The 11,360-nt window shown below is 37.3% G+C and overlaps 1 protein-coding gene across 1 annotated transcript in view; it reads right to left on the bottom strand.

Annotated features, from left to right (window-relative positions):
• Window positions 1-11,360, bottom strand: part of PRPF18 (pre-mRNA processing factor 18) — a 46,575-nt gene that overhangs the window by 25,467 nt on the left and 9,748 nt on the right. The window contains exons 4-7 of the mRNA XM_006894276.1: window positions 8,817-8,930; window positions 5,237-5,383; window positions 3,723-3,791; window positions 1,045-1,257 (exon numbers count right to left, since the gene is read on the bottom strand). Of these exons, the coding sequence (XP_006894338.1) occupies window positions 1,045-1,257; window positions 3,723-3,791; window positions 5,237-5,383; window positions 8,817-8,930 (543 nt within the window). The remainder of the gene's footprint in view (window positions 1-1,044; window positions 1,258-3,722; window positions 3,792-5,236; window positions 5,384-8,816; window positions 8,931-11,360) is intronic.

The raw sequence follows: 11,360 nt of genomic DNA, 5'->3' as shown, positions 1-11,360 counted from the left end.
CTCGCTAAGAACAATGACCGCAAGAACAAGCAAATCTGTCTTGGGAGACGTACAGCCAGAAAGCTGCGGACTTTGCCTCATATACTCTGGACATGTTATCAGGAAGAATCAGTCCTTGGAGAAAGATGCTATACCTGTGAAAGCAGCGGGTCAATGAAAAGGAGGAAGACCTTCAGGTTCAAACCAAGCAATGACTGTGTGTGCAGGGCAGGGGTAAGGGTTTTGTTCTGTGGTGCACAGGGTTGCTATGAGTCAGGGCTAACCCGACAGCATGTAAAAACAACTCTCTAGGGAGGTACAGCTGCTAGAAGCCTCTTCCCTCAAACTCTACCTGTAGCTCAATACATAGTATCTCATTTCCATGGTACGTTAGACCCTTCTCTTTTTGTTCCCTCTACCAACGGAGCCCTCCACTCTCCCCACGAGCCGGCAGAGCCGGAGCGCTTTCCTTCTGACACCTCCTCCCAAATCACATCCACAAGTAAAGACACTGAAGCAAGGGAAAGGCTTCCTGCAGAGGAGCATGCTATTGCTACAGTTCTGAAATGGGAAAGAGAAATTCTGGCAGCCTTTGGTGGCACATTTTCCCAAAGAAATAATTTTGAAGAGTGGTTAAATTTGTACCATCAGTGCAACAGTTCAGTTATATTACAGATTAAAAAGGCTTTATAGCTAGCCTGGGAAACTACTAATGGTTCAACTAGTGTTTCTATGGGATAATTATTCTAAGCTATACTGAACTATTAACAAACCTTTAAAATTCAATCCCATTCATAAAATGAATACTGCTAGCACAAATTGTCATGCTCTGAAGAACCTTTAGTCTTACTTTAAAAATGACAAAAACATAGTTGTGGTCTCAAAGTCTGTTATTCATTTCCTAACAATAAAACCAATAATATAATAGCCCATAAACTATCAGTTCATTTCACATTAATTTTTAAATTTGCTATGTACAAGCCCTCTGTCCCAAATGTTCATTTACATTATCTATATAATCTAGATATCATAATCATAGTTTCAGTGTACAAGAGGGTGGCATACCTTCACATATTCTCTTTGCAGCATGAATTTAATAATATCAGTTATCGATTCCTTGATGTCTGCAGGAAGATTCCTTTTCCTTAACTTTCTGAAAAGCGGTCTGAGATAGGACTCGGTCTGTTTTTGGGTAGCGCTGTTCAGTTTACCCTGCACGCTGCGCTTCACATAGTCTTCTCTGGCATTCAATTCTTTAGCCCAAACACCAAGAAGAAACTTTTGAGAGAATAGTTAAAGTTAGACTACAATGCCACCCAGTGGTTCCACTAGTTTAAAAGCTAACTGACACACAAAAAATATATGGTTACCCTTCGAGTTGGTTTCTTGACTAAGAAAAATACACTTAGCTTCTTGTTTGTATATTGACTAACCTACTATGCAACATCTCACAGTTAAATACAAGTGGAAAATGCACAATCTATTTTGCACATGAACCTGGGTTTCCTGTGTCCAGTACCTGGCCCACACAGCCACCCTGAAGTAGTCAGCTCTCCAGAAAGCTCTTATGGGTTCCACCCTCACTGCTGGAGGCACTGTAGCTCTTCACACCAAAGAGGTCACTGAAGAGAATTTAAGGGAGCATTTCTGAAAGGAGCCCTCAAATGGCCAGAGAGGCACAGGCAGTGGAGGTGTGAGGGTGAGGGTTACTGCTGTGGTTCTCGCTATTCAAGCATCCTGGAGCATCCAAGTCTTGTACTGAGAAAAGCATTGCAGCAGAAGCTGGCTGCCACCCCTCTTCCTCCACAGTCCAGGCTGCTGAGCTCCTCTTCTGAGCCTGTCTCCAGGCGAGGGTCTCCAAGCCCTTTAAGACCAGTAGCGCATGACTTACTTCTCTTAGTTTCTTCCTGGTTTACAAAGTGGTAAGAAGAGCAGGGGCTGTGAAGAGGCGGCCGTGTGAAGAGCATGGGCACGAAAAACAACCCTAGATGACTGCCAGAACGCTGGCCCCATAGCCATCAACTGTGTCTCTAGTCTCTCCACCAGGACCCAGGTCCACTCAAGTGTCACCACTGATGGCAGGGCTGTGAATTGCAGCGTACAGCAGTTCTGGGGTGAGGCTCTGAGGCCACTTCTGAGTCCTCTTCATTGAAAGCAGTGATTTTTGCATAACAACCAGGTTTGGAACCTTTCCAGGTCAATATGTAAGAAATGAGTGTATCTCAAATGATATTAAGAAACTACTTCTGCTTTATGTTCTTGGGTATATTTAGAAGTCGTGTCTTTGGCAAGTCACAAACGTAATCAGAAACCTCCTTATATCAATACCACTCCTAGCTTAAGAAAATTCATTTCATCAGAATTGTCAAATGTCACAGTTAATAAGTGAAAAAGAAACTTTGGTTGCATTTCTATTACACAAAGATCAACTAACCTAGACTTAGCACCCATAACACCCTATGTACAATGATATTAACTATGCTGAATCCTGCTTACAAACTCAGAGTGTTGCTGTGAGTCATACTCAACAGCACATAATAATACTTACAAAGACTTCAATTTAATTACATTTTCCCACTGAAGTACTACATTAAAGGGGGGAAAAGGAATTTAGATAAAACAAACTATAGCCCATCCCTTTCGTCTCCCCCTCGAACACCCCCTTTCTCAAAGTACTCTGATGCTCCTTGAGCTTAGCTGTTTAGAGTACAACCTTCTAGAGATAAGCCAATGGTGATGGTGAGGAGGACACAGTCCTCTACAGAGTATGAACAGCCTATATAAGGACAAGTCAACACTCAAAGGGGACTTTTAAATCCTCAGAGAAGACACTCATATTAGTTACCAGGCCCTGTTTGGCCCCATGCCATATCCTAAAAATAATCAGAATCTTTATGGCTAATATGTTTTTGTTAATTTAGAAAAGTAGCAAATTAAATTATTATCATTTGCTATTTTAATTCACAAAGAATTTTTTTACACTTCTAGCATTTAAATATCTTAGAGTAAAATAAAGGTTTGTGGCTAAATGCTGAATGAATCTGGGGATCTGATCATACTCTGCCCCGACCACTACATGGGGAAATGCTGAAAGAGGGAAAGCTAATCACAGCATGAACAGAAAACTATCCGCAGAACTGAGGTCACAACCACAGGCTGAGAAGCCACTTATGTGCTTCTGTCCCTCACTGCAAAGCCTGTCTTCTTGCCACCTGTCTTTCTTCACTGCCATCATCCTCTCCTGAAGCACAGAAACCCTCCTCTCATTGTACTCTTTCCTTTTCTTAAAATAAGGCACTCCTCAAATTTCATGTTCATTCTTCCATTGATTCAATTCTCTTCTGTTAAGTTTACATTAATCAGACAGTTTTAAAGAGATGTGCGATGAGGGAAGAAAACATCTATTTTCTTTGGTCAACTTTATACCCAAGTACACAGCAAGATTATACACATAGTTGTTGCTGCAGAGTACCACCAAGTCAGAACCAGCTCAGAGCTGACCCTCCAGCAGATTTTCAGAGGCAGCAAATCCTATGGGAGGAGACAGACAATTTTTCTCCCACAGAGCAACTGGTGGATTCAAACTGCCCACCTTCAGGTTGGCAGTGTAATTTCTTACCACTAGGCCAGTATAAAAAAAAGGAACTATCTTTATTGAGTTTCCTTTTCCAGGTTTTATCCCTTTGATAATTGAAAGAGTAAAGAATAGTTCTTAGCTAATCAGAGTATCCCTGAGTACATACCTTGAGGAATTTGGTAATGATATCCATGTCTTTATGATCATCCCCTTTTCCTAAAGACTCTCCCAGCGCCTGCAGAGAAAGAAATGATGCTTTGTTCACTGCTGTTGTTAGGTGCTATTGAGTCAACTTTAACTCACAGGGACCTGACGAACAACACCTCTAAACCTCGCCCTGCCCTGCACCATCCTCATCACATCAAGCCCTTCGTTACACTGTGTCAATCCATCTCGTCAAGGGGCATTAGTAAAACACTAAATAGGTATTATCAACAGCAGTTTAAATATGGCTCATTATTACATACACTGTTCAATTTTTACTTAAAAATGTAAAGGAATCTCTAGTAAGTAGGAAAATATATATACACAGTCAAACTGCTTTTTAAATGTAGAGAGCATATTATCTTCTCAGAATCGAAAGCCAAAAAGGATTAGGAGTGACTACCAATAAGGAACAAAAATGCCCTACACTCAAGACTGTTATGACAATGGCACCACCCTGGGAATATCCTAAAAACCACAGAATGACACAGTTTAGAAAAGGAAATTGTATGGTATATGAATATTTCCATAAGACTACTTAAAGGGGAAGGAAAAAAGTTTATAGCATCACTTATTTCAGTCAAATTTAGTGTCCTCAGATAAAGGAAGGTGATGAAGTAGCATCCTCAACTATGGTTGCATCCATAAATTATAACATTTGTAAAAACCAAGAAGTAAAAGTGAAAAATAAGTTTATAATTTATAAATGTTTAGAGCATTAAGAGCATTAAATGCAGTCATATCTTGCTTTTTTCTCATGTCACATATTTATAGAACACTGCATTTTAGTATTTAAGATTATGTACAACATTCCATATGAATTATACTGGCAAAAATTAATATATTGTCAACTGTTGGCAGGAATTTAAAAATACAAGATCCTCATACATTGGTGGTGTGGGTGCAGACTAGAACAGTCACTCTGGAAAACAGCTTGGCAGTACTCATACAAGCTACTATATATACAAATCCAGCATTCCCATGTTTGAATCTACTAGGGATTACGGACAAAACTGTTAACTATAAGGCTGTCTGTGGTTGCAAAGAGCTAGAAGCATCATTATTGTAAAAAATAATAAAATGTTATGTAATACAGAGTATACAGAAGACCAGCAGATGAAGTTGAAAGGAAAGGATTTGATTATCAAGAATAGATCTCAAAGAGCACTAAGGAAAGAATTACTTATTTAAGTTCAAAATACATACATAAAGCAATACTAGTTTAATAGGAAAACCAACACATAAAAACATACACAATTAAAAAAAAAACCAGAATTACTGTTTGAGTGTGTAAGAAATAGGAGGAGCAGAGCAGGGAATGAAAAAATAGCAAAGTAAATAAAAACAAAAAACAAAAGGGCCTTTCCACCAGCAAAAGATATTAATATGCTCTAAACTAGAAACCAACTGATTGAATAAACTACCAGTTCCACATAACAATAGGGATGGATGAAGTCAGACTGGTGAAGAGATTACCTCTAACTCTTCAATTGTGGTATTTTCTTCAGGAACTTTCAAATCGTTCTGCGTGTCTTCCTCTCCAGGTTCTTGGCCGCCCACAATTTCATTGAGGTACTGCTGATCAATCTTATCCAAGGCTGCTTTCAGATCATTCCTCAATCCCTAAGACAAGTGAAAAAGTAAAGTATACCTAGTATGAAATTTCACTCATGTTTTGACTTTGACTTTTCACTAATAAGTAGAATTGTTTTTTTTTTCTTTTGCAAGGAGTTACAGGCTTTGAAAAACTAATGAGTCTAACTAGGATTTCAACTTATACAGCTATCTCCATTGCCAACTCAAAGTTAACTCTATGAACATATGTACAGAGAGGTACGTGCAGTGGTTAGCCTGATGGTCAGAAAAACACACATGAGTGCCAGGCCTAAGTAAGAATCTTCATAAAAGCTACAACTTACTGACGAAGCTTAGTCAAAGTGACCAGGTCTCCAAAAGAGACCTCAACCCACTTTCCTAATTCACTTAAAAAATGTCTACTCTCACTGTAACTATTCTGAGGTCCAAAAACATTCAGACACATCAATGAAATAAAAGTGGTTTCTCATCTATAGCCCGGGCATATATGTATGTTTTTAAAACCTGACAAATTCTACATTCTGTGCAGATCTACTTCATGAGCATTTGACTGAAAAATGTTTCCTAAATATGGATGCGAAATGACAATGAAATATTTATAAGGAACCATGGTCATATAATGACCATGTAGCATAATGGTTGAGACCAGGCAGGTTCAGATCTTTGCCAGCACTAGTTCTTGGACAACTATTTGCTTCACTGCCATTAATCTGTAAAAGAGTAATACTATCTAATATGTTGGCTTTTCATGAGGGTTATAGATCTTATTATTTTTTTCCCCCTAAGACCAGAGTATACTTGATCCATGCCAGGGTCTTTTTCTTTTTTTTAAATTTTTATTATTTTGTCTGTGTGTACCGTCAAATAGGATCTGACAGGTACAAGAGGAGACTGTCCCTCCTTATCCAGCAGAGCATCTGGTGGATTCAAACAACGCACCTCGCTACAATTACAGTCCAGCTTCTTTTGCCACTAGGCCCCCAGAGCTCCCTATATCTTATTATTGTTAAAGTCGCAGTTTTCCTACTGGTAAAGACTGGGGAAAAGGACAAAAACATGGAACACTTAACCCATTAATCTGTGTGACATCCTTCCTTGTTCAGGGGCTATGCTTATTTTCTCTGTAGCTTCCCAGTTTTAGTATATGTGCTGCAAAAGTGAGCACCGTACTTCATCTAACAGTTACTGTGTGCTGACACCATTCCAAGAGTGTTACATTAATTCACTTAAAAGATGGAAGACACGTTTTGAACAATCACTGGCTCTTAGTAATCATTTAGCAAATGTTCACTTTTTAAGAGCTTCTGAGGAAATGATGGAATACATGAATATATTGTAAACAATCACTGCTTTACTGTAATCATTTAAAAAAGTTCACTCTTTTTATATAAGAAACATCAGATTGTAGTCTACTTTTTTCATAAATAAAGAGAAAGAGCCAACTTAAAATAATTTTAATTTACCAAGTATCTATTATGTATATAGTGTCAAGTGTTCCAAAAGGTTAATTTAATTAATTCCCATTTAATTCTCACAAATGCCCAGTGAGCCAGGTACCACTATTTCTATTTCACAAGTGAAAATTTTAAGGCTCTGAAAGATTAAAAGTTTTCTCCACGTTCACATAATTCAGCTCTGGTGGAACTAATAGGGCTCTGGTGGCCTAAGGACAAGGAAGTGTGCTGCCAACCCAAAGGCATATGGTCGCCATCAGTCACTCTGCAGGAGAGAGGTGGGGAATCTCCTCCCATGTGATTCACTGCTTCTGAAACCCACTAGAGGGTCAGCTCTGAGCCAGTTCCAACTTGATTGTACATAAGAACAATAAAACAACTATATGCAAAGCACTGTGCAAGGCATAGAAGGTAAAACAATCCTTGCCCACAGAGGAGAAAGATGTGATTTACAGCCACAAAAACTCAGTACAGGGTCAGCTATGAGTTGATTCTGACGTGACAGCAATGAGAGTGAGACTGAGTGAATGAAGTACAGTGTTTTAACAGAAATCTGATATAGGGAGCAGGAAGCAACTAATTTTGACTGGGCTCATGGCAATGTTTACAAAGGATATGTAATGTCCGCATTGTGTCAAAGTATAGCCCACTGTTATAAGAAGACTGTATGAACTATATTAAGGTTAAGAAATATTTAGAACGAAAAAAATATATATTTAGAACGGGATATTTAGAGAAGTTCAGCAAACAGCTGACAATGCCAGGTTTCCCATATGGGATTTGGGCTGGGTCTGTGTAACCTACAGAACGTGACAGAAGTGACAAAGTGCAATGTCTGACGATCGATCATAACATGTCCTGAATGATTTGTTTTCGTTTCATGGAATATTTACATAGGGGAACTCAGGTAACCTGTAAGAAGTCTGGCTACCTGGAGATCCGCTCTATGAAGCAAGGCCGAACTAACCAAAGCACACAGAGAAAAAGGGACACCAGGGCAGCTCCCAGCTATTCCAGCCACGCCATCTGGGGTTGGACACAATCTTAGAAGACCAAGCCAGGAAACATTTCAGAGAACTCAGCTGTACAACCTTATCCAAATGGAATCACAAGAAAAACTCTAAGCAAAAAGTGTCCCATTGAGCAGGGAGAGATAATAATAAATTATCTAAAGTTCCTAAGTGTCATGGTGATTTATTACACGGTCATGGAACACAGATATAGATTTTACAATAACGAACTCCTTTAAGCTACTGTTTGGAGTGGTCTATTACACAGACATAGATAATCAGACTCATCTCACAATAAAGAATAGAACAAGTATATAACAAATTATTAAGGACAGAGAAGAGCTGAACTTATTATAATTGACACTCTAAGCATAAAGCATCTTCTTTAATGTACTACATAATCTTCACCAAGAAAGACTAAGTGTAGAGTCATAAAATAAGCCTTCATAAACTTAGAAAGACTGAAATTCAAAGTATGTTCTTGGACTAAAGTGGAATTATATTAAAAATCAGTTAACAAATGGATATCTAAAAATTAAGTAACATCATTTTTATAATCTAAAAGGCAAACAAACAAACCGGCAATACTTCAAAAAGAAAGATACTGAAAACAGCAAATTTGTGGGGTGCAGGCAAAACAGAGAGAAGTGTGTAGCTCTGAATGCTCACAGTAGAAGAGTTTAAAAACAACGAGCTAAACTTCTACTTTATATCGTTGGAGAAAAAAGAATATTTATCACAAAATGAGAAGGAAAGAAATAATTAAAAAGTAGAAATCAATGGTATTAAAAAAACTCTATCATGGTAGAAAGTCAAAGAACCAAAAGTTGCTTCCATGAAAAAAACTACTTAAAGAAAATTAATATTCAGTAGCAATAAGCTCGTAACTTTCTTCCCCTTTCTGCCCACAATAATGTAAATAGTCAAACTCTATACTCTTCTGGTCTCGTTAACAAAGTAGTATTTTATTTTCCTAACTCTGATATGACTTCTCACCTTATTAACTTCTGGAGTAAGAATCTCTATCTTTCTTAAACGCTGAAAAGCATCGTAATCAGTTTCTCCAAATAATCTGATTGGTTCTCCTCTTTCTCGTAATCTTCTGATTACCTAAAAAAGAGAAAACAAATTCTCAGTACATTATTTAACTTTTGAGATGGGGGGAAAACCAAATATTCTGAAACAATCTGTATATTATTTTTAAAAAGAAATTTAGGTTTAATAAACTTAATTAGCCAAAGAGAATTTTCTGAATCAAACAAAAAATCTTTCAAATATTTTGATAATTTCAATTACACTAAACAAAATGTTTCTCAGAAAGAAAATGAAATACTGAAAAACTTATTTCCAAATGTCACTTTTATGAACTGTATTATCAAATGGAAAGTGGTCTGCCAACAAATTTACAATCCAAATATAAAGCTCTTAATTTAAACCATCCACTTTTAGAAGACTATCCAAAATATACAACATCCTACGAATATTTGGGAAAAACTTCTTTTTTTACCTTCATTTTAACTTATATAAATATTTTTCAATCCAGTGCTCTTTTAAAAAGCATTAAAAGACAATATAATCAATGTTAACATGAGAGCATTATGTTAACATAATAACATTAGTGGTACAGTAGGTTAAGGGTTAGGCTACTAATTTAAAGGTCAGTGGATCAAACCCATAAACTGCTCCACAGGAGAAAGATGTGGAAGTTTGTTCCCATAAAGACTGACAATCCCAGAATACCCTAAGGAACAGCTCTACCCTGTTGTTTAAGGTAATCATGAGATAGAACTCAACAGCAACAGGTCTGGGTTATGTCATATTTCAGATTAAGGAAGAGAAAAATCCCTTTATTTAACTATGTATTTCAATCAGGAGTAGTGATACATACAGTGGTTAAAACATGCAGCTGCGAGTCTCAAGACTTTTTGTTAAAACCCACCAGATTTCTAAGACAGAAAAAACAATGCAGCCGGCTTCCATAATGATGGATGGCCTTGGAAACGCTATGGGTAGCTCTGCTCTGTCTGCAGAGTTGCTACGAGTTGGAATCAATTTGACAACATCAACAAAATACACTTTGACCATTTACTTTGAAATAGAAAATTAAAAAACGGCATTTGATTTTTTTCATTTATGATACTACACTATCAACACACCTTAAGTATTCATAATGGCTTAGGTCCTTTGGCTGACTGTTTCAGGGAAGGACCAATCTGTGAAGTAAAATAGTTTTTTTAAAAAAAAAAAGACCGGAGAGAATGATAATACACACATACATAGAAGGGAGCTCTAATGGCTTCATGGTAAGGAGCTGTATTCCCAACTCAAAGGCACATGGTTCGACTTCACCAGCTGCTCCATAAGAGAAAGACAAGTCAATAGGCTCCCAGGCAATTTACAGCCTCTGAAAACCCATGGGTGGGTCAGCTATGGGTTAGTTTCAATTCAAGGCCAAACATAAATAAATAAACATATATGTTGTTGTTATTGTTGTTGATTGCCTTCGAGTCAAGCATGACTCATAGCGCCCCTATGAACAAAAGGCCTGACGCCCCTCTACAATTATTGACATTGATCAAAGTTCATAGAGTTTCCAGAGGCATGTTATTTAGGAAGTAGATGCCACTCCTGTATGTCTGTATGTATATATAATGCTCATTAATATTTACAGAGTTGTTGTTAAGGGCTGTGAAGTTGACTATGACTCACAGGGACTCTAAGAACAACAGACCTGAACCTTGCCCTATCCTGTGCCATCCTCATCATCTCTGATATACACGAGCCTCCTTTCAGGGAGAAGGAAAAACTATCTGAACTCAGTTAATCACTCACTGACAATAACCAAGAGACAGCAATGGAAAACTCCATTAAAACCAAGACCATCACCTTGGAGCTTAAGTAATAACATTCACAGAAACCACAGGTCTCCCAATGGATTAACAAAAACTTGATGGAAAATAGAACCTTACAGATTATCTGGTACTATCTCCAATCAATATAGATAGCACTAAAAAAAAAAAAAAAAGAAAAAGAAAAAATATAGATAACACTGTTCTAGACTGGGAAAGACTAAAGAAACCTTTTTAAAATAAAGAAGAGGTGACAGAGTTGTTAGGAACATGGAACTCTTATAAACCACTAGTTGCAAAATAAATTGTTAAAGCTTCTTTATGCCAAAATTTAATAACATCCATCAGAATTTTAAACAGATACATCCTTTAACTAGAAATTTTTCCTAGGGAATTAGCCTACCAATACACTCATACAAACACGTGACTGACCCTGAGTTTTCAAAGCCTGACTTATGTACAACTCTAAGAACCAACTTCAATTAAGCCCATTATATTAAAAACCAAGGTACATACAATGATTAGTACTATCACACAACGGCAACTTTGGTGATGTGGATCAAAACATTACTATTATTATTATATTATTATGTTAAGATGGTTCAATAAAACTGGTAGGGTTTAATGTTTTCCATTCATAGAAGAATACTAAGGTAAATATCTGACTGACATTATACATGTTGTTGTTGTT

The sequence above is a fragment of the Elephantulus edwardii genome, unplaced genomic scaffold, assembly GCF_000299155.1.
Source record: "Elephantulus edwardii isolate Elephantulus edwardi_28Jun2011 unplaced genomic scaffold, EleEdw1.0 scaffold00139, whole genome shotgun sequence".
NCBI lineage: Eukaryota > Metazoa > Chordata > Mammalia > Macroscelidea > Macroscelididae > Elephantulus > Elephantulus edwardii.
This window is presented reverse-complemented; position numbering and strand designations above follow the sequence as displayed.